Source organism: Diaporthe amygdali, assembly GCF_026229845.1.
Source record: "Diaporthe amygdali strain CAA958 chromosome Unknown NODE_13_length_1014660_cov_65_381101, whole genome shotgun sequence".
Lineage (NCBI taxonomy): Eukaryota > Fungi > Ascomycota > Sordariomycetes > Diaporthales > Diaporthaceae > Diaporthe > Diaporthe amygdali.
This window is the reverse complement of record NW_026517033.1, coordinates 296,572-317,903: the sequence shown is the minus strand read 5'-3', so window position 1 is coordinate 317,903 and position 21,332 is coordinate 296,572. Positions and strand designations below refer to the sequence as shown.

At 50.7% G+C, this 21,332-nt stretch overlaps 5 protein-coding genes across 5 annotated transcripts; 4 read left to right on the top strand and 1 right to left on the bottom strand.

Moving 5' to 3' along the window:
- Positions 1-1,094: 1,094 nt before the first annotated feature.
- Positions 1,095-3,937, top strand: J7T55_003725 (uncharacterized protein; the record flags this gene model as incomplete). Its single annotated transcript, XM_053143063.1, has 6 exons — positions 1,095-1,299; positions 1,361-2,239; positions 2,311-2,418; positions 2,487-2,652; positions 2,711-3,181; positions 3,262-3,937. 6 exons carry the CDS (start codon positions 1,095-1,097, stop codon positions 3,935-3,937), a joined length of 2,505 nt encoding a protein of 834 aa, XP_052993971.1.
- A 9,811-nt stretch (positions 3,938-13,748) lies between these two features.
- J7T55_003723 (uncharacterized protein) lies at positions 13,749-14,820 on the top strand (the record flags this gene model as incomplete). Its single annotated transcript, XM_053143062.1, has 3 exons — positions 13,749-14,222; positions 14,286-14,719; positions 14,772-14,820. 3 exons carry the CDS (start codon positions 13,749-13,751, stop codon positions 14,818-14,820), a joined length of 957 nt encoding a protein of 318 aa, XP_052993970.1.
- Positions 14,821-15,548: 728 nt separating this feature from the next.
- Positions 15,549-17,104, top strand: J7T55_003722 (monooxygenase; the record flags this gene model as incomplete). Its single annotated transcript, XM_053143061.1, has 4 exons — positions 15,549-15,585; positions 15,649-16,264; positions 16,338-16,734; positions 16,817-17,104. The coding sequence occupies 4 exons, from the start codon at positions 15,549-15,551 to the stop codon at positions 17,102-17,104; spliced, it is 1,338 nt and encodes a 445-aa protein (XP_052993969.1).
- A 362-nt stretch (positions 17,105-17,466) lies between these two features.
- Positions 17,467-17,968, top strand: J7T55_003721 (uncharacterized protein; the record flags this gene model as incomplete). The annotated part of the gene is made up of 2 exons (XM_053143060.1): positions 17,467-17,626; positions 17,688-17,968. The coding sequence occupies 2 exons, from the start codon at positions 17,467-17,469 to the stop codon at positions 17,966-17,968; spliced, it is 441 nt and encodes a 146-aa protein (XP_052993968.1).
- Positions 17,969-18,506: 538 nt separating this feature from the next.
- J7T55_003720 (glycoside hydrolase family 28 protein) lies at positions 18,507-19,942 on the bottom strand (the record flags this gene model as incomplete). The annotated part of the gene is made up of 5 exons (XM_053143059.1): positions 18,507-18,762; positions 18,846-18,930; positions 18,993-19,122; positions 19,189-19,608; positions 19,676-19,942. 5 exons carry the CDS (start codon positions 19,940-19,942, stop codon positions 18,507-18,509), a joined length of 1,158 nt encoding a protein of 385 aa, XP_052993967.1.
- Between the last annotated feature and the right edge of the window lie 1,390 nt (positions 19,943-21,332).

Here is a 21,332-nt window from a genome sequence, read left to right as displayed (position 1 = left end):
AAACACACGACGTTCATGATGGCTGGGACCGTGCGTGGCGAGGCAGCTAAGTTATGTTTCTTTCTCACAAAAGTCACCTGCGACAGTGGAACTTGAGCTGAAGTGATATGCACATTGTGTAATGAGGCTGTCTTAGAATGGCAGCTTATTGTTGTTCATCATCACTCCGCGGGCTTCGTCCTTGGTCATACAATTCTGCCGGTGTTCTCGTATCCGGAATGTTGGCTGAATTTCAAAGAGGTCTATAATGACTGTCCCTGATCTACGAAACTAGTGGAGCGGCAAAGGAAGACAGATCGACGCGTGGCAGTTTAAATGTACCGCATAAGACATTCTTTAGGCACTAGCTCCCGCGAAGATGGGGTGATGTGAAGGTAGCATTCCAGCGAGACAACCGTTCACACTATTCCTTAATTTTCGTTTTGAATGCACAAATTCAATTTTTTGAAAATACAGGTATTGTCCCTTGGTTGAGTTCAAAGCGAAGGGCCGCTTGAGTTGTTGCAAGGCTAGTAGCGGTGTCTTACAAGGACTGTTGCGAAGACGGCCGGATGGCATCAAGGCCGTGTATTTTAAGAGGAAGGTTTACCCGTTGAGTCGACTGAAACTTAACGGCCATGGCTTTTTCCGTCTAAACCATCCATCATTCCTTCGAGGTGATGCCATGCCCCACCTGGACCGGAGGTAACTGTAGTGTCACTCGGAGTGATAGCTCCCTGAGTGCTCTTGCAAGTGATTTGTCCCGAAAGAAACAAATTAGAGCTTGACTCTATCCACTTCAGCCACCATGCAGTGGCTTGGCGGGCCGCCAAATCATACCGAAAGTTCGATTCGTCGCTCCAAGGACTCACCGTCTCTCCGTGGTTGCTATGCAAATCCCGATGTGTATACACAACATCACAATTTCTTCGATTGATGGTGATCGACAACTCCGTGTCAAGCCTGCTTGACCGGTAGGATGTGTACCCGGAAGTAGCCAAGGTAGACTTATGAATCCTCTAGACCCTGGTGCATCGTAGAAGATCGTGTCCTTCCTTCACCTACGACTTTGCCGTCTTTACTCTTTCACGTCGTCTGGGTGTATGCGCGTAGCAATGAGGTCCTCCTTTGTTGCGCTCGTTCCCGCATTTGGGCTCTGCCTGAGCAGGCTCGTCCAAAATCCGATAGAGCCACGGCAAAACGGTGGCTCTCAAGATGAATCAGAATCAATTTGCATCACGTATGTTACGACATACCTGGCTACTCTAGAGCCTGGGAAGGCCACTCTCGCACAGGGTGGCGGGCCTTCGTTGAGCGCAGGTAAATGAGGCCCAACTGCGAGTTGTCAAATTCTCGCGATGATGACTGACATGGTGCAAAGGAGCCTTCCTGGAGATCCCACCTGGGCTTCCACCCAGATCCCATGGGAACCAACCTGAACCACTATACACGCAGCCTCCACCCAATCCATATGGTAACCCACCAGCACCGCAAGCTCCATCGCCTCCTGCAGACTCTTATGGCAGCGGGCCAGACTCTTATGGAAGCGGCCCAGACTTCTATGGCAACGGCCCAGACTTCTATGGCAGCCCGGGAGACTCTTATGGTAGCCCGGGAGACTCTTATGGCAGCCCGCCTGAGCAGCAGCTGCCACCCAACTCGTATGGCAACCCGCCAGCACCGCAACCTCCGTCGCCTCCGCCAGACTCTTATGGAAACTCACCGGCGCCACCTCCGAACTATGGCACCGAGCCTGCGCCACCTCCGGTCGTCTCCTACGGTAACTCACCCGTACCACCGGCGGAAACGCTGCTTCCGCCCAACTCGTACGGAAATCAAGATTTCTGGATTCTCAACGTAGAGGCTTTGACGCCTGTGGCACAACCAGCACCACAGAATCGGCGCGCTGTTTTTGACCCTACAGCAAATACTAACCTTGGTTACGTTGCCCAAACTAATGTCACGAAGACTTGTTCCAATGCAGCCCCTTACCAGCGAATAAATGGCCAATTTATTGATCTATACACTGGGTTGGCATTATCCGTCAACGTGGGTGTGCCGTTCATCAACTTCACACTCGCTGGCCAGGGCTCTATTTCAACCACGTTTAGTATTGTGGATGGTTTATTGCAGTGGTTTAATCCATTGTTCTATAATGGCCAGGCTACATTCTGTGTGGTCGGTAGTGCGATCTATGCCACCTTCACCTCGTCGGGACGACCTGCGGGCTGTGTCACCGTCGACCTCGTTTTACTTCCACGTCAGTTTTGCTCCAGATCCTCCTTGCATTTTCCCATCAGGTTCTTCTGAAGGATATTGACATAGAATTAGTGGACAGCTGTGTCAATGGTGTTGTTAGTGGTATTCCCCCAGTCACGCAGTTGCCATCCACGGCCGCGATACCGTCGGCCACAATACCAAACCCCGTTTCCACAACTAGTGTGTCTCGGGGATCTTCCCAAGTGTCTTCACCAGTAGCGGCTTCTTCAGGGTCTGTTCCCTCACAGTCAAGTGGGATACCCTCAGTTCCATCGTCGCCAGCTGCTTCTGTCAGTGGATTGCCCAGTATACAACCTTCTGCCCCCTCGGCGGCACCATCGACAGCGTCCCTCTCCCTCAGTTCTCCGCCGGCAAGCGGCACTGGCACGTCACCTGTGCTGCCCTCTGTCATCGGTACGCCGAATGAGTTGCCAACTATTGGGACCGGGTCCGGAACATCGGCTTCGCCAAGCATCGCGACTCCATCAGCTTCCGGCTCTGGGTCAAACCCAACCCAGACTGTCATTGCTGGCCTGTCGTTCAACATAGCTCTTTCACAGTACCTGAACAACCCGGCAGACACCATCACAGGCATCAGCACTAATCCTGTGTCGCCTTTCCTGGGCGATTTACTGGACGCGGCCAACAAGCAAATCGTTGGCACTGTTCCTCTAAACGCACCTGCGGGTCTCGTTGTGATGTCGCTTAATGTGCAAGGCCAAGCTGGTCTGTATGTCAAGCAGGTTTACGTTCGCGTTGTTCCATCGAATATCATTACCGTTGGGCAGCCTTTCACCATTTCGCTGTCGCAATACTTGGCAAACGCTGCAGACACAATTACCGGTCTTGTCTCACTTCCGAGTCTACTAGGATTCCTTCAGGATGATTTGAACGCCGGCCAAAAGCAGATCACTGGTGTAGTCCCGACCACGGCTATCACAGGGTCATTTGCAGTGTCTTTGAGTGTCACTGGCCAGTTGGGAGTTCCTTATATCCAGATGTTCTATGTGATTGTTATGCCAGGGAGCTCTACGACCTCGTCAATCTCATCAACTTCCACACCGCTGTCTTCTGGAGCGCCATCGTCGTCTGGGGTATCAAGTGCATCTTCGCGGTCATCAGCGATATCGTCCACGTCAAGAACCAGTTCAATTTCCACGACACAGTCTGTAGCTTCTGTTTCAAGCGGCGGATCATCCGTCGCCCAATCAACAACACGTTCTTCCACTTCCTCGTTGTCAACAGCCCTATCAAGCCAAAGTATACAAAGTCCATCAACCAGTGGCTCGTCAAGCTCACGACCAACTTCAGGAGCTACGACATCTTTGGCAACTTCTTCTTCCCCAACTTTGTCATCTCCAGGACTGGAACCCCCCCAGACGTTAGTTCCTGTAACAAGTGGTCCCTTTTCAGCAGCTACACCAAGCACTCAGAGTCTTTCTGGATCAGGCGGCTCAATATCGACCTCGCAGTCAATAGGCGGTTCCAGTACTGGAATTACTTCCAGCCTTGCAGGCTCAACGAGCCAACCGGTGAGCTCATCAGGGCAACCCGTGTCGAGCCAAATTGGCTCGTCTACTGCAGCAAGCCAATCGCTGTCGAGTTCCCCCGGCCAAACAAGTGTATCGACCCCACTGAGCTTGTCAACCGAGTCCGTACAATCTACCTCAATTCCAGCCACGACTGGAGCGAGCACTAGCAGCACTGGCTCAGTGGTCACCTCCGGGTCTACGCCTGGCCCCTCCTCCCTATCCACACAAGCAACATCCTCTTTCAGTGGCATCACGAGCCTCTCTACCTCTCTGCCATCGAGCGGGCCCCAAAATACGAGTCCCAGTAGTGGCACTCCATTGTCCTCGGGGCCAACAAGTACTCTTTCAGGAAGTAGCACGCCCTCAACCGAGTCTAGGAGCACGATTACAACGAGTGTTCCATTCGTATCCCCTGGAAATTTGGACACCTCTGCTGGAACCTCAACAGAGTCTCAGAGCCCAATATCGACTTCTACAAATGGATTATCCTCATCTTTCACAGGCTCTGAGTCAATTAGCCTGACAAGCTCAATTGAGATCCCGGGTGGCAGTTCTGGCACATCCAGTAATGAGGGGACTACTTCGACCGCCACTGAATCACAACTTTCAACCAGCACGATCGAAGGTTCGAGCTCAGGCAGCGAAGTAAGCACTACGTCGCCTCTTTCAACCAGCGGAGCATTCAGTTCCCCAACTAGCAGTATCGATGTGACATCTTCAACTATCGGTCAAAGTTCCACTGAAGCCAGTAGCACGATAGCGGCAACAATACCAACTTCAAGCTCCTCCCAAACGAGTGACGTGTCGTCTATCTCTTCATCGAGCTCCTCTTTCGAGGGGTTATCCACCCCGAAAACAGGTTTTGAAACGACAACCGCTAGCCCATCCAGCTCTTCGTCATATCAAGAATCCAGCAGTGTCTCCACTGGCTCTATCTCTTCAGAGCCGAGCCTCACGCCATCAAGCTCAGTATCGAGTCAAGAATCCGGTGGCCCTTCTACGGCTCTCACTCCCTCTCTGACTAGTAGCATAGAATCAAGCTCTTCTTCAAGTCAAGGGGAGAGTACCTTCTCAAGCGAATCTCTCACCAGCTCGGGGCCCAGTACGTCTGAAGCGAGCAGCTCGGTGTCATCTACGTCTTCAGATCAACAAACGAGCAGCGAAAGCAGCGAGTCTACAAGCCAGAATCCGAGCTCCACATCAGCTAGCAGCTCGGCATCGACTTCTTCAGATGAACTCTCTAGTAGCACGCCGAGTGAATCCCTCACAACCTCGAGTTTAAGCCCGTCAGAGACAAGTGAGACGCAGTCGAGCTCTCCCGGCGCAACCAGCCCTATACCTTCCAGCACTTCATCAAGTTCCTCTTTCGAGGGGATATCCACCCCAAAGACAGGTTTTGAAACGACAACCGCTAGCCCATCCAGCTCTCAAGTGTCTTCTGTCACGACGTCCTCGGAACAAGAGGTTTCGAGCTCCTTCAGCTCCGCAGCCTCATCGACCGAGTCCACGAGCACCTTAGAATCAACCACCGTGGCGTCTTCTGGCGCGTCTTCAGCTACATCCGTCGAATCAAGTTCCACCGAACCCAGCACTCCTGGCTCGAGTTCCACTGAGCCATCGTCATCTGAATCCACGTCATTTGGGACAACGTCAATAGAGCAAAGTTCCTCTGCAGAGAGTTCGACAGGAACCAGTTCGGAGGGTCCGAGTTCGTCAGGATCAAGCTCTTCTGGGCCAAGCTCCACAGAGCCTAGTTCATCAGAACCCACATCATCTGTACCAACGTCGACAGAGTTGAGCTCGTCGGAACAGAGCACGACTGGGGAAAGTACAACAGTTCCAAGCTCTACAGAAGCTAGCTCTACGGAACCCAGCTCAACAGGAGTCAGTTCTACAGAGAACAGCTCTGCAGGAGTTAGTTCTACAGAAGCAAGCTCTACAGAAGCAAGCTCTACAGAAGCAAGCTCTACAGCATCAAGTAGTGCCCTGTCGACTGGGCAGACATCGACTGAAGCTGCCTCTTCAGAATCTACATCGCTCGCTTCAACGACAACTGAACAAAGCTCATCTGAATCTACGTCATCTGGACAAACATCAAGCGAGCCTACGTCTTCTGAGCTTGCATCATCGGAGTCTACATCGCTTGGATCAACCTCAACTGAATTTAGCTCCTCTGCGACCACGTCTCCCGGACAAACTTCGAGTCAACCTACAGCCACTTCTATCGAACAGAGTTCGAGTGAACCTACTTCTTCCGAAACCGCATCATCTGGGCAAACGTCAACTGAAGCCACATCCACGTCTTCCGGACAAAGCTCAACTGAATCTGTGTCTTCCGAGTCTACTTTCTCTGAACAAACTTCAACAGCAGCTACGTCCTCTGAATCCACTTCGCTTGGCCCCAGTTCTACGGAAACAAGCTCCGGGATTATTTCGACTAGCAGCAGCGAATTGACCACCACCAGCAGCAACTCTGAGTTGACCACATCTACTTCGGAGTCAAGCGCCTCCGAAACCAGCTCTCTTGGAACGTCTTCCTCCACAGAAAATTCTTCCCAACCCAGCTCAAGCGAAACGGGCTTCTCTGGAACGTCGTCTGAACAGAGCAGTACAATCGCGACATCAAGCTCTTTGGAAACGAGTTCATCTGAGATAAGCTCTTCCGAACCATTCCCCAGCAGTACTAGCACTTCATCAAGCTCCTCTTTCGAGGGGATATCCACCCCAAAAACAGGTTTTGAAACGACAACTGCTAGCCCATCCAGCTCTTCAATAGAGACAACAAGCTCTTCAGAGGCCTCTTCAACGGCTTCGACGGACCTCAGTAGCGTCCCAACTGGACTACCCACTTCTTCTGAAGAGTCTTCTAGTACTACGACCGGCGCGACTTCTGAATCGACATCCTCAGGTGAATCCACGACTAGCGGCGTCACGACCACGGAGGCCACCTCATCTGGAGCATCCACAAGCAGCAGTGGAACCAGCACGGAGCCTACCTCATCTGTAGAATCTACAAGCAACGAGAGTACAAGTGCGGAACCAACGTCTTCTGGAGAGTCTACCACCAGCGGCGCCACGAGCACGGGGACCACCTCATCTGCAGAACCTACAACCAGCGCTGGCACGAGTACAGAGTCAACATCCTCTGGAGAATCCACGAGCAGCGAGAGCACAAGTGCGGAGTCAACTTCTTCCGGGGAACCCACGAGTAGTGGTAGCACAAGTACAGAGCAAACCTCATCTGTGGAGTCCACGAGTACGGAGCCAACCTCGTCTGCGGAATCTACGAGCAGTGGTATCACGAGTACGGAACCAACGTCCTCCGGGGAATCCACAAGCACTGAGTCAACCTCCTCTGGGGAATCCACGAGCAGTGGTGTCACAAGTACAAGTACAGAGCCAACTTCATCCGCAGAATTTACAGGAAGTAGCAGCGGAACGAGCTCCGAGCCCACGTCATCTGGAGAATCTACGAGTAGTATCAGCGGCACGAGTTCCGAAGCGACCTCTTCCGAGAGTCCAACTAGTAGCAGTACTTCGGAGGCAACCTCTTCTGGAGAGTCTACTACCACCGGTGCTACGAGTACGGAACCAATATCAACTGCGGAATCCACAGGAAGTAGTAGTGGAACGAGCTCCGAGCCCACGTCATCGGGAGAATCTACGAGTAGTTTCAGCGGTACGAGCTCTGAGCCAACCTCATCTGAGGGACCAACCAGCAGCAGTATCTCCGAGGCAACATCTTCTGGAGAGTCCACAAGCAGTAGCAGTGCCTCAAGTTCTGAAGCGCCTACAAGTACCAGCACTGAACAGACAACGTCGGAGAGACCAACAAGCACTCGCACTGAGCAAACATCTTCAGGAAGTCTAACGAGTAGTAGCATTAGCAGTAGCGCTGAGCCAACCTCAACTGAGAGCCCAAGCAGTAGCAGCACTTCCGGGGCAACATCTTCTGGAGGGTCTACAAGCAGTACCAGTGCTTCAAGTTCTGAAGGGCCCACAAGTGTCAGCACTGAACAAACATCTTCAGGAAGTCTAACCAGTAGTAGCACTAGCAGTAGCCCTGAGCCAACGTCTTCTGGGGAGGCTACCAGCAGCAGTGGGACGAGCTCCGAGTCAACGTCACCTGGAGGAACTACTACCAGTAGCATCAGCACGGCATCTGGAACTACATCTTTTGAAACTTCCGCGAGCAGCAGCACACCTGCTACAACAAGCAGTAGCCTGAGCTCCACAGAATCGACATCGGGGAGTAGCAGCAGCAGCGCTACACCAACATTAGCAACTTCATCTGAGGTGACGACAACTGGAAGTTCATCTGAAACGACATCCACTAGCGAATCGACATCATTTAGTCTGCCGAGCATTTCAAGTACGAGCACAGGGGCCCCGACAAGTACTTCATCAAGCACCTCTTTCGAGGGGCTATCCACCCCAAAAACGGGTTTTGAAACGACAACCGCTAGCCCGTCCAGCTCTTCCACAGAGTCGGGAAGTACAGCCAGCTTGTCATCTTCAAGCTCAAGCTCAATCTCATCGTCAAGCGGCAGTAGTTCCTCGGAGTCTGAGACGACCACTTCGTCTAGTTTGGTATCACAAACCCAGGCCACGAGCTCTTTCAGCACTTCATCAGCTACTGGATCCAGTACAGCTAGCATAAGTTCAAGCTCTGCTGAACAGACTACAAGCTCTTCTGGTACTGTTTTACCTACTACTTTGAGCTCAAGTACCACCCTGGAGACTTCTACTTCTTCCAGTTCATTTTCAAGTACCAAGCCAACGACAAGTTCAGGCTCAAGTACCGCTCAGGAAACTACAAGCTCCTCTAATTTATCCTCGAGTGTTGAGTCAAGTACAAGCTCGAGTCCAAGCACAGCTGAGCAAACTACCTCAACAACTAGCACATCCTCTTCAGCTGGACAGACGACCAGCTCGTCAAGTTCAAGTCCAAGTACAGGCCAGCCGACTAGCTCAACTTCTTCAGCCGAACAGACAACCAGCTCATTAAGTTCAAGTTCAAGTACAAGCCAGCCAACTAGCACAACTTCTTCAAGCCAGTCAACAAGCACAACTTCTTCAAGCCTGTCTAGCACGTCTGCATCGACAGGTTTCTCAAGCTCAAGCTCCGGTTCAGAGAAACCCTCTACCACGAGCTCTTCCTCCATAGTTGAACAAACTACAAGTTCAAGCTCATCAAGTTCAAGTTTATCAAGTTCGAGCTCGAGTACGGCTTCACCTACTACTACTACGAGCTTTTCCTCCGCCACTGAACAAACTACAAGTCCAAGCTCATCAAGTCCAAGCTCATCAAGTCCAAGCTCATCAAGTCCAAGCTCATCAACTTCAAGTTCGAGCACAGCTTCACCTACTAGTACTTCGACCTCAACTCCTAGTAGTGCCGAACTAACGACCACAAGCTCCTCCGGTTTATCGAGCACTTCATTAAGCACCTCTTTTGAGGGGATATCCACCCCAAAAACAGGTTTTGAAACGACAACCGCTAACCCATCCGGCTCTTCATCAACAGCGCCCACGACTAGCAGCTCCAGCTCCAGTTCAACTTCAAGTTCAACAGCTCCCACGACTAGCAGCCCAAGCTCAAGTTCGACTTCAAGCTCAAGTTCAACTTCAAGCTCAAGTTCAACTTCAAGCTCAAGTCCAACTAGTAGCCCAAGCTCAAGTTCAACTTCAAGCTCGACAGCCCCCACAACTAGCAGCTCAAGCTTAAGTTCTCCCAGCTTATCGAGTTCTTCATCAACAGCCCCCACGACTAGTACTTCCAGCTCAGCCAGTTCCTCGTCAACAGCCCCCACAACAACCAGCTCCAGCTCTTCAAGTTCAAGCCCATCCAGCTCCTCATCAACAGCTCCGACTACAACTAGCTCTAGTTCTTCGAGCTCGAGTTCATCGTCAATAGGCCCTATTAAGTCTAACTTCGGTTCTTCAAGCTCAAGTTCAAGTTCATCATCAACAGCTTCAACTATAACTAGCTCTAGTTCAAGTTCGTCGCCAACAGCCCCTACTACGACCAGCTCTAGTTCTTCAAGCTCAAGTTCAAGTTCATCATCAACGGCTTCAACTACAACTAGCTCCAGTTCAAGTTCATCATCGACAGCCCTTGTTACGACTAGTTCTAGTTCTTCAAGCTCAAGTTCAAGTTCATCATCAACAGCCCCTACTACAACTAGCTCTAGTTCTTCGAGCTCGAGTCCATCTTCGACAGCCCCTGCTACAACCAGCTCCAGTTCAAGTTCATTATCGATAGCCCCTATTACAACTAGTTCTAGTTTTTCAAGTTCGAGTTCCTCATCGACAGCCCTTACTACAACCAGCTCTAGCTCTTCAAGCTCAAGTTCGTTGTCAATAGGCCCTATTAAGACCAACTTCGGTTCTTCAAGTTTAAGCTCGTCTAGCTCCTCGTCGACAGCCCCTACTACTAGCAGCTTCAGCTCCAGCTCTTTGAGTTCGAGTTCATCTAGCTCTACAATCCCAACCACCTCTAGCTCTAGCTCTTCGACTTCTAGCTCTTCGACTTCTAGCTCTTCGACTTCTAGCTCTTCAAGCTCCAGTTCGTCCAGCACCTTCATCACTACGACTTTAAGGCCAGCGAACTCGACTAGTTCAAGCTCCTTGTCGACCAGTCCGAGCTCATCATCCAGCTCACGCTCATCAAGCTCAAGTTCGTCCAGTTCTAGTTCATCAAGCTCTAGCACAGCCGCACCGGTTATCACGACTACTTCAAGTTCGAGTTCTTCCAGTTCCTCAAGCTCCAGCTCGTCTAGCGCGACTACGGTGCCGCGGACCACTACAACCTCAAGTTCATCGTCAAGCTCCAGCTCCTCAAGTTCAAGCACGAGGTCGAGTTCGTCTTCGTCTTCGAATTCTACCAGTTCACGGTCAAGTACTAGCTCCAGCTCCAGCTCCAGCTCCTCATCCACACGGTCCATTCTCACAGTCTTCACGACATATACAACGGGAACAACTACATACACTCAGACAGCATCTGGAACAGCCACAGTGTTTTCACCATACCCGACGTTCGGGTGTGATCAGTATGGTTATCTTGTTCAAGGGGGTAATGATTTCGTCAGGGTGGACGTCTCTTCCGGGGCATATACCACTCTCACTACTGATCTAGCATACCCATCAGCCACCATTAATGCTATTGGCTATAATGTCTTCGACAATTTCATATATGGAGTGGTAGGACCAGGCACAACGGAAAACATACTCCAGATTTCGGCATTATCGACGACAAAGACCCTGACACCGGGATTGAGCGTGCCATATCCTTTGAGGATTGCAGACTTCGATGGAGCCGGGAACTTTTGGGCAGCTTCAACCAATCAAGCTGGCCTTATATACTGGACAGAGGTTAACTTGTACCCCAACTCGACCAGCTATGGGAAACAGATCGCGAGTGGTTCAGCAGCCTTCCCTCTTACCTTAGGGGTGTACGATTGGGTTTATCTGCCGGAAGGAGGCCAAAGCATGGTAGGTCTCAGCCTCTCTCCCACCTCCCTGGCTGAATATGCAACATTAGAGAACTAACCAACTTTGTTTCACAGTGGACGGTTGCGACTGGTCTAACAATTGCCGGGTTCCAACTCTATCGGTTCGATCTGACCAGCAAAACATGGGTCGCATCGACTAATTACGGAGCTCTTCTTGGCCTGACCATCAATAGCGGCTTCGGTGCCCTTTACCCAGGCGAGTATGGCTATTTCTATGGCTCTGAGAACTTAAGTGGACAAATCTGGCGGTTCCCGCTGCCCGGAAACAACAACAATGTAGCTGTCCAAGTTGCCACAGGGCCGCCTTCGCAACAGAATGACGGCGCTAGGTGTTGGGCGCAAGGATTGTAATTCATCACGGGTTGAAGTGTTTTTGTGTTTCGCCATTCTTTAGAAGTATGATTTTGACACATGGATTACATGTATGCTGATGATGTATCATGAGCTTACGACTTTGCATTATCATGGATCTTTAGTCGTTTACAGCATTAAATTACAAGATGATTCGAAGTTGCTGCTAATTTTGCAGTTTTTGTGCGTTCTCCCGTTCAAATATCTTGACTGGAAAATTGGAGCAGTGCATTACAACCCAGAATACAATTAACTCCACAACAATTTAAATAAACTCTTACAAGGGGCCCGTTGTGCATTGTAGCAGCTACAGTATAGGTAATGCTCCAAATAATCACGACCACGTTCACAACATCACCTACAAACCTGTGGAAGAAGTTGGAAGGTATGAAAGAAATGCCCAAAAGGGGTTTACTGTTACGGAATCCTCTTTCAGGGGCAATTACAAGTATCAATCCCACTACGACACATTCATTGGTTCTCATGTACACATTAACCCGGTTGTTGAACAGCAGGGATCTTTACTTGACGTTTGGTACGCTGCAGTGATCAAGGCTAATGGCATGTCGACATCGGCACCTATAGACACGCTGACGGCAGTTTCTCGGATGAAGACGGGAATTCCTCCACCTCTGAGAGTCCTTTCAGTCAACCACCCACTTCCTTAGCCTTTGAATACAATATAGAGCACGAACCTGAGAATCGAATCTCTGCTTTCGAGACTCACGCCTCTTTTTGATCCACGCCCAGCTTTTGCCAACTTGCCAATGCTGAGTCCCACGCCTTTGGACGAGATTGGCATATTTGCGCTTCAAAATTGTATGTACGTCTCATCCTACGCTCATCTAAAACACGACTGTTTATATCGCTGCCTTCGACGTTAGGGGCAATCAGATTATACCATTTAGGCAAGGTAAGATGGGCATATCATTTCATAATTGAATGTGCTGGGGATATGTAGCCCAAATGGGGCTTGTAGGCGAGTTCCAAGGGAGCTACCAAGCTGATGGAATGACTGGGCTTAGCTGGTGCAATAAGCGTTGCAGAAATATCAGCGAGGTGTAAGTGAGTTGCTTCCCCATATGGCTACATCAAAGATTCTCTGGGGCAGTTTCTCGCTCCGAGGAAGTTTTCAATGCATCCACGTGAATCTTTGAAGATGTCTTGAGATGCAGGAGGCGACGGCCGAGGAGCGCCGCAGCATAGCTTCAATAAGATCATGGGTCTGAGAATGGTCCGAATTCCTTTCTCAGACTTTGACTCCATCCATCAAGGAATATGCACAACGTGGTCCAAGAATCAATCACGACAGGCCGTCTAAGTTAGCATTTTGGAGCCTGGCCGGGCACTTGGCTTTCGGATCCAAGGTTTGGACCCATGCACTACTCCACCAGGATAGTTCTTGTCATGACGAGTACATTTTCCAGCCTCTCCACGCTGTGTTGCGACATTCTACAAGGAATCAGCCCAGATTGTAGTTTCAAGATCACCAAAAGCATGCTGTCATACCAAGCCCCATTATTGATCTATGGTGTGTGTCTGCATTCCTACAGCTTGTCGACGGATAAACATAAATAGAACTCGGGATCAATTGGCCCGTATAAAATATGTCCTCGAAGCAGTACCTCCCGCTCTCCCGGCTTGGCATCAATACAGATCGGCAGGATGGAGACACATCACTGTACTTTTCGTTTGTGTTGAGGCTGTGGAGAATGGGGGCCGCGACAGGTACACGCTTTTCAAGTCCAGGGATGATCCGTGACAGATCGGTTCAATCATAGCGAGGCAATGAGATGCGATACTTCTCCTTCCTTCTCATGGGTAACATCGTTGGCAGGCGCAGCTTTGCGTCTTGTACGAAAGCCTCTGCGAGATTGATTGCCAGCAGTCTATGACGACTCCACAAAACCTTTGATCACGGATCACTGTGTGTTTTCAGAGAAAGCGAAAATGGTTCTCTGAATGATGGAGAAGAATACAAGGTTAGAATGTATATTTATGTTGTCAAATTCCCGTTTACATCAATTATGGCATGAATGGACATGCAGCATCAATCTCCGCCCCGAATACCATCAGTGGACCTTACTAGATTGTGAAATTACTCTTGGACAACATGAGACTTTCCTCTGCAACCATAACTCTGGCGCTCACCGCCTGTGCAAATGCCCAGGACTTGGTTGCAGCTTTACAGGCGGACCCTGATTTGAGTGCCGTCTTGAGCGCCATCTCTGCTGTCCCTGGTCTTGCGGACCAGCTCGATGCCGCTGAAGGCATCACGATCTTTGCTCCAGTCAACGCCGCGTTTGAGGCTGTCGACCCGGCTAGTCAAGCTGGGCAGGCAATCAGTAACAGCGACATCGATGGCATCGCCTCGGTACTGTCCTACCACGTGTTGCCAAAGACTATCCCTAGCTCTGCGATCACAGCTACGCCTCAGTTTGTGCCGACTCTTCTCACCCCTGAAAACGTGATCGGGGGTGCTGCGGCAACACTTGTAACCCCTGCGCAGAACCTAGGTGCCCAGCTCAACGGATCCAGTGTAATCCTCCGCTCTGGAAATCTCGCAACTTCAACTGTTACTCAAGCTGTGAGCTCTTAGAAATCCATCACCTTTCATGCCAACATCCATGCATATTGACAAGGAGCACAGGACATTGTCGTTGGAGGGGCAACAATTCACAAGATTGACTCGGTCCTCACCCTTCCCACCAACGCCTCCACCACAGCTATTGCTGCAGGGCTCACCAGCATCGCAGACGCTCTGACCAGCGCCGGGGAAGTCGAATTCTTCGACAGCGAGCCGGACGTCACTATCTTCATTCCTTCTAATGCCGCATTCGCGGCCATTGCCGACACGGTGGCCGATCTAACCACGGAGCAGCTGCAGGAAGTGCTTCTAAAGCATATTGTCTTAGGATCGGTTGTATACTCTCCCAGTATCCCCGCTGGTGATACTGTTGTCGAGAGTGCTCTTGGCGAGCACAATACTTGGACAAATACCGATGGTGTTATCACTATCAACGACGCAACTGTGATCGCTGCCGATATTCTGCTGTCAAATGGCGTCGGGCACTTGATCGACAGGTAAGTCTTCTACACTTTATACTTTTCCACACTTACTAACAGTCTTACGCAGCGTGCTTATTCCAGATGCCTTTAGTTCCGCCGGGGGCGGCTGCGACTAAGGCGCTGGAATCGGCTTTTGGACTTCAGATGACGACTCTTCAAGTCAGACAGCAGTCTCTGGGTCAATGTTCTCAAAGTGAAGCTTGTGAGCCCAGAAGAGATAAAAGATCTACCGAAAAGTTCAATTCATCGGCCTGAAAAGGCCTGTTCTGTATCTAGTCCGGCCTTCTTCGAGGAAATAGTTTAATAGCAACGCACCAACGGATCCTCAGCTTCATTGCCTCAGACGACCGTGATTCTTAAAATGCAGCACGTGTGACTAGTGCAATATGTGAAGGAGATGAGATTTGAACTGATTGTTTCAGTGTGATGAGAACGGCCATGGGTCAGGTTTAGTGAATCCGAAGACCAGGAGTCAATGCTTCTGCTCCTGGTCACCATTATAGGCGTTTACACGTTCGGAGATTTCAACGTTGTCCCGGTCCGGCATTTGAGAACCTAACGTTGCCGATGGCTGATCACCCGGGTATATCGAGCCCCTCTCCCGTGCGCGTGCTCCAAGTGGTCATCTCTGGCCGTGAGCCTCGTTTCGCGGGGTAGGTGGAGGTCCTCGTAGCGAGAGCGGAGTAGAACGTAATTAGCAGCAGCAACTGTGACTCTGAAAATTACACCAAATATATTTCAGTGAAACAACTAACTCATTGTCGAGTGAAATAGCTTATACACTGGACACGTTTCTTAGTAGCATTTCCTCGGTCGTCAGGATTCGTAGAGCTGAGTAATCGGTATGGCTGCCACTGATATAGAACCTACCGGCATCGAGGGTGAGTACTTCATCGGAAGCTCGAATATGTTAACGACCTTGAGAAGACACTGACGAAGTATAGTCATTGTGATTGGGGCTGGTTTAGGCGGATGCGCCGCAGCACTTGCCATGAAACATCACGGTCATGATGTGATTGTGTATGAAAAGCTCACAAACTTCCGCCGATTAGGCGACTCCCTTGGCCTGGGCGAAAACGCACTCAAGCTGCTACGTCGCTGGGGTGGCGATACCTTGTATCATTCTCTTACCTCGATTGGCAACCAATCAGAGGACATGCAGATACGTAGGTGGCACGATGGGACGATCCTGGCCCAGCAACCGTTGATGGACATGGCGGGACACATAGGCCACCGTGGGGACTACCATGAGGCTTTCTTGCAAGGTGTTCGTGATGCCGGCATCGAGATCAAAATGGGGTATGAGGTAGTCGGGTTTGGTGAAGGTGACGGCGAGGATGCAAGACCAAGCGTCATATTTAAGGACGGGACAGTGGTGAGAGCAGATCTGATTGTCGGCGCAGACGGAATAAAGAGCCGTGCACGAGAGCTTGTCTTGGGCTTTACAGATGCGCCGAAGAGCAGCGGCTACTCGTGCTGGAGAGCATATTTCCCTGGTGAACATCTAAAGGGCGACGCGTTGTGTCAAGACTTCATTGATCATGATTGCGTCAATATCTGGTATTTCGTTCTTCTTACCTTTCTTTTTCAACTTTTCCGCCTTTCCAATTGCCATATATTCTAACTTACGAAGGATTGGCTCAGATACGCACCTCGTTCAAAATACTCTCCGTGGTGGCGACGAGTTCAATTGGATAATAACACGCAAGCTCTCCCATGAGGCTGATATGGAGATCAAGGAGTCCTGGTTTCAGGAAGGAGACATGGCTGACGTGCGCAAGCATATCGAGGGTTTAGACCCGAGGATTGCAGCGGCAGTTGAAAAAACTCCAGCGCTCCTGGATTGGAAGATCTGCTACCGAGATCCATTACCGACTTGGGTGTCAAAGCAACACAATATTGCACTTCTCGGTGACAGTTGCCACCCACATCTTCCCACGAGCGCGCAAGGCGCGAGTCAGGCAACAGAAAGCGCCGCGGTATTGGCAGTGTGTCTAAGGCTGGCAGGAAGCGACGAAATCCCACTAGCTGTAAGTCGGTCCATAATCATTCCAGATTTGCCATAGACAGCTGTCAACTAAAGTAGCCTCGCACTGACTTCTTCGCCAATAGACGAGGTCATACGAGAAGATCCGGTTTGCACGGACCAGGCAAAGCCAGACGGCCGGAGAAGATCTTCGTGATCGCTGGCACAATGCTCTCAAAGGGTTGGAAGAGGGTGTAGAGATTGACCCGGAATCTGTCAAAATGCGTAACAGATGGCTGTATGCATATGATGCTGAAGCTGATACGATCTCCAGATGGAAAGAGGTGTCTTCCAGAGTGGAAGCAGAGTTAAGGACGGGCAAGATCGAACCGCTGTACACTGCTAAACCAAAGACCGCGAACAGAGAAGTTTAATCACGAATGCCTGTTCCAGAACTTGCCCCAAAAGAATTGGACCATCGCATTGGGAAACTGTAAATTGCGCTACAACACAGTCCGTCACCTCCTTGCCAAGTGCCTGGGTAGGTGCGGTGCTCGAGAGGAACTTGTTCACAACGAGGACGAACGATTATTGGCCACTGCATTATGACCGGTTTCTTCGCAAAGGCGCTCTTTCCAACAGACGTCCTCGGCAACTTTTGCACAGGTACTTTGGTTTGCTCGCTCCCCACTCATATACATGGTAGGTCGAGCGAAGAAAGGACTCTTCAACATGCTCAGTTCACTGTGAACCCGTGAATTCTGACTCATCTCGACGTTTATCATCGATGTTCAATATGGTTGCAAACTTCAATATTCTCGTCATCACTAGCATAATGCTGGTCCACGATGCCTTGTGCTTGCCGCAGCGCACACAGGCTGACTTTGCGATTCCGCCAACAGTAACGACCCAGGGAGTGGGCGGACAGCCAAACGTGGGGACGTCAACCACAAGCTGTAAGCTCTTCCGCCGAGCTGTCATGAGCTGTGCTTTGCCTGTGCTAATAGTTGTCTCCAGCGAAGTCGTCTCTCGTCACCCACCTGACGAAGCGGAGTTCGAGCTCCAGCACCCCTCCCCCCATTGACAGGACGGATGCTCACACCGAGACAATGACAACGATCACCAGGAGCGATGGTCGCATTCAAACGCTCCCAATTCCATACCCACTTCCTACAATCGAGCCTCCGTCGGAATCCGACACCCCGGAACTGAGCCTGACCATAACTGAGCCTAGACCATCTGGTCTGTCCCAAACACAAACCTCGGACTACCCTATGTTCAGCCCCTCAGACAATTAAAGAACGGTAATAAAGACTGGGAACTGACTCCAAAGAATCGCACAAAACCGAAAAATCACGAGTGGTGGATTACCTATGGAAGTCTTTTGTATTAGTGTGAAAATATGAGCTGTGGTAGCTTGTAAGACTGCGAATCATAGAAGGCACATTCGTTCTACGCGCACGTGGAGCTTGTCTCGTCTGATCCCCTTGCGGGTTTTAGCAGATGATTACTCAATGAGTCTGGGCATTTGTCCATAGGATAAAGGGTTAGTAACATCGGGTTCAGATCAGATAATTGTTTCCAAACTCATCTGGTGTGGACTAGTGCGGAGGAAAATTGTTATATCATCACAACAGTCACAAATTTCCCATTGTGCGTCTGTGCTGCAAAGGCAGACTCGGATCCGATCTGGTCTCCCCATAACTATGACAAGGTACATACAATCTAGCATTGATAAGCTACCCAAACAGAGAAATGAACTGTCCGGGATTCAGCACCCCGCCGCTTAACACGCATGCCTCCTCAATCCGAGGATGAAACAGCGTGCCGGTCAATTTATGAGCAAGCCACACCACTTGGAACGTTTGTGCAGCTGCTGTACTTCTTGCCGCCGGTCACGGTCACGCTCTCCCAGGTCCATCCGGTGCAAGCACCACTGCCACAGACAACCACAACGTCATACCCGCTGCTGGAGACAGCGCCAGAGCCAGAGATGGTGTTCAGGGTCAAGCCCGTGATGGGGATGCCCGAGGTAGGTGTGCCGCCATCGAGGTCTCCACCGTCGTAGTTCTGTTCGATGAGGATGCCATACCTGGGAAGAGGAATTGTGAGTTAGCAACAAGAACATGTTGTCTCATTCTCGTTCTTTCTGGGCTTGGGCCTTGGTGTACTTACTTCGAGATGCTTGACAATGTAATCTTCTGGTAAGTGACCCCCTTGATTGTGCCAGTGTCACCCTCGGTGGCCTTGACTCGGATGCCTGATCGAGCGTTAGATGGCACACTCCAGAAAGATCGTGTGGGATAGTTCTGAAATACTTACCATTGACTGAGTTCTTAACCTCGTTGTTGTAGAAGGTCACCGTGTCAACCACATTGTCGCTTCGACCGCCGACCGAGCCAATCGACAAGCCGTGACCGCCGGAGCAAACCGAGTTCTCAAATGTGATATCCTATTCGGAGCCATCAATTCTGACTGCCAAAAACAAAAAAACAAGAATATTAGGCACTATACTCACAGTTCCAGAGTTGACAGCAACGCAGTCATCCTGGTTATAGCAATTCGCACCGGTAATGACAACATTGGACGAACTCCCAATATCGAAGCAGTCAGTGTTCTTCCCCTTGCTGTCACCCGCGGAGTTGTCAATGGTCATGTCGGTGATGGTCAGCCCGCTCGCACCGTTGATGCTAACGGCTTGGATAGGTGTGTTCTGGATGTGCAGGTTGGTGATGGTCGAATCAGTGAGATCATGCGCGTAGAAGAACTTGGGCTTTGTTACGCCTCCGGAGCCACCCTCGCCATCCCAGTACTTGGAGCCGCCACCGTCGAGGAGCGCCCCTGACGCGCCCTGAACCGTGATGGATTTTCCCTCGATCTGCAGCAGAGGGCCGGCCCACGCGGCGTAGCCCCAGGTTGTCGTGCCTTCGAATATGACCTGTCAAGGTTTTGTGAGATGAGTGCCCGAATATGGATGAGGGACATACAAGGGACTGTTCACTGACAGTGGTGTCATCCTCGAGGCTGGAGAGATCCAGGGTAGTGCCAGACGGAACGACGAGCGACGACAAGACAATAGTAGCGCATGACTTCTGGCTGACGCTGGCGAGCGAAGCACCAGACGAGCCCGAGAAGGTACAGCTGGTGGCTCTCTTGATCTTGTCGGGGCTAGGGGCAGGGGTGATGGCCGGCGCCGGCTCGGCGACGGGCGAAGCAATCACGGAGGCCGTGAAAGCTGCAACGAGCAGGGACCAGCAACTGAAGGGAGTCATGTTGGATCGTGACGGTGCCAAGAACGAATCACGGCAGTGTCTTATGCCAAGGCAGATACTCCAGAGATCGTGGTCGTCTTGGCACCTTGGCAGCCTTATATATATGTGCTCGCCTCCATCGTGAGATTGTCTGGTGATAGGAACGCGTCACGGCGGTCTGAGTAGTCTGCGGAACAGGGCCGTCAATTTGCTCCATTTGGGCTCATACCCGCCATATCAGGGAAATATTTCAATCCTCCAATCAGAAGCAAATCATACATCTCCTATGCTCATAGCTATGGTGTCAAGGCTTGAGGTCGCCGGCACTTCAACCCCGGCCCCCGGACTGCAATTCCCCCCCAATCGGGAGGGATGCCCTGTCCAGCACAGCCATCAGCCAATTGCGGCAAGTGGCCCGCGGGATGTGGACATGAACGCGTCCACATGACATTGGGTCCCAGCGTGATATGAATGACCCTGATTCGTGGTTAAATCAGCTTCTCCAAAGTCCGTCACGACGTCTGGCGATTCTAAGGGTGTCGTCCACAGGTGCAGCGAGATGTCCAAGGCCAATTGCAAGGGTACATTCTGATTGTTGAACCAACAACTAGCAAGCACAATGCGACGTTGGAGATATCGGAGACCACGAACCTTGATCTGATAAAAATTTCATCGCTTTGTTGGTTAAGCTGAGACGGCTTACAACGTTCCATACGTATCATGAAGGCAAAACCACAAGGCATTGAGCTACCGTTGCGTTACGAATTATTCAACGTCCATCTCTTGTGTGCAACAGCGTCGACGGATAGGGCTGCCCAAACTCAGAACAAGACAAATGCAGGGTTTGGAATCTACTTTGTGATCTAGACAGCGCAACGCTGAGAAGTACCACCAATCCTGTGCACATCTCTTTGAGGTTCTCAGTGTCTGTGGCTGTGTAGAGGGCCGGAGGTTGGACCTGCGCTACCGCTTCTAGATATCACGGATCATTAGGATCTTACAAAGACTTTCGCCTTCACATTCAGTAGGAGATGGGAAATGCTGGAGAACTTGCTCCCCTCGACTACATAACGGACCTTGTATCGTGCCGGCATGCAAGAGCTCCACTGGCCGGCTATTGATCAAGAAAAGCATCCGCACACAGGCTTCCAATAAGTTCCGCTGGTGGCCGATTTTGTGAGCAGGATGACGCAGTTTTAAATCATGTAGTGTCCGAGACGTTCCCGAGGTACTCGGCAACAAAGTCAAGAAGGGGAAACCAGGAAGCAAAAGTTGAAACCCCTCATAGGTTCCAATACTTTTCTTGGGCACCTATAGTGCGTAGAAAGGATGAGAAGACAATACTTGCCTACTTAAACAACATCTTGTGGGTCATTCTTTATGACATGGGAGACAATCAGATCTTGTCCAG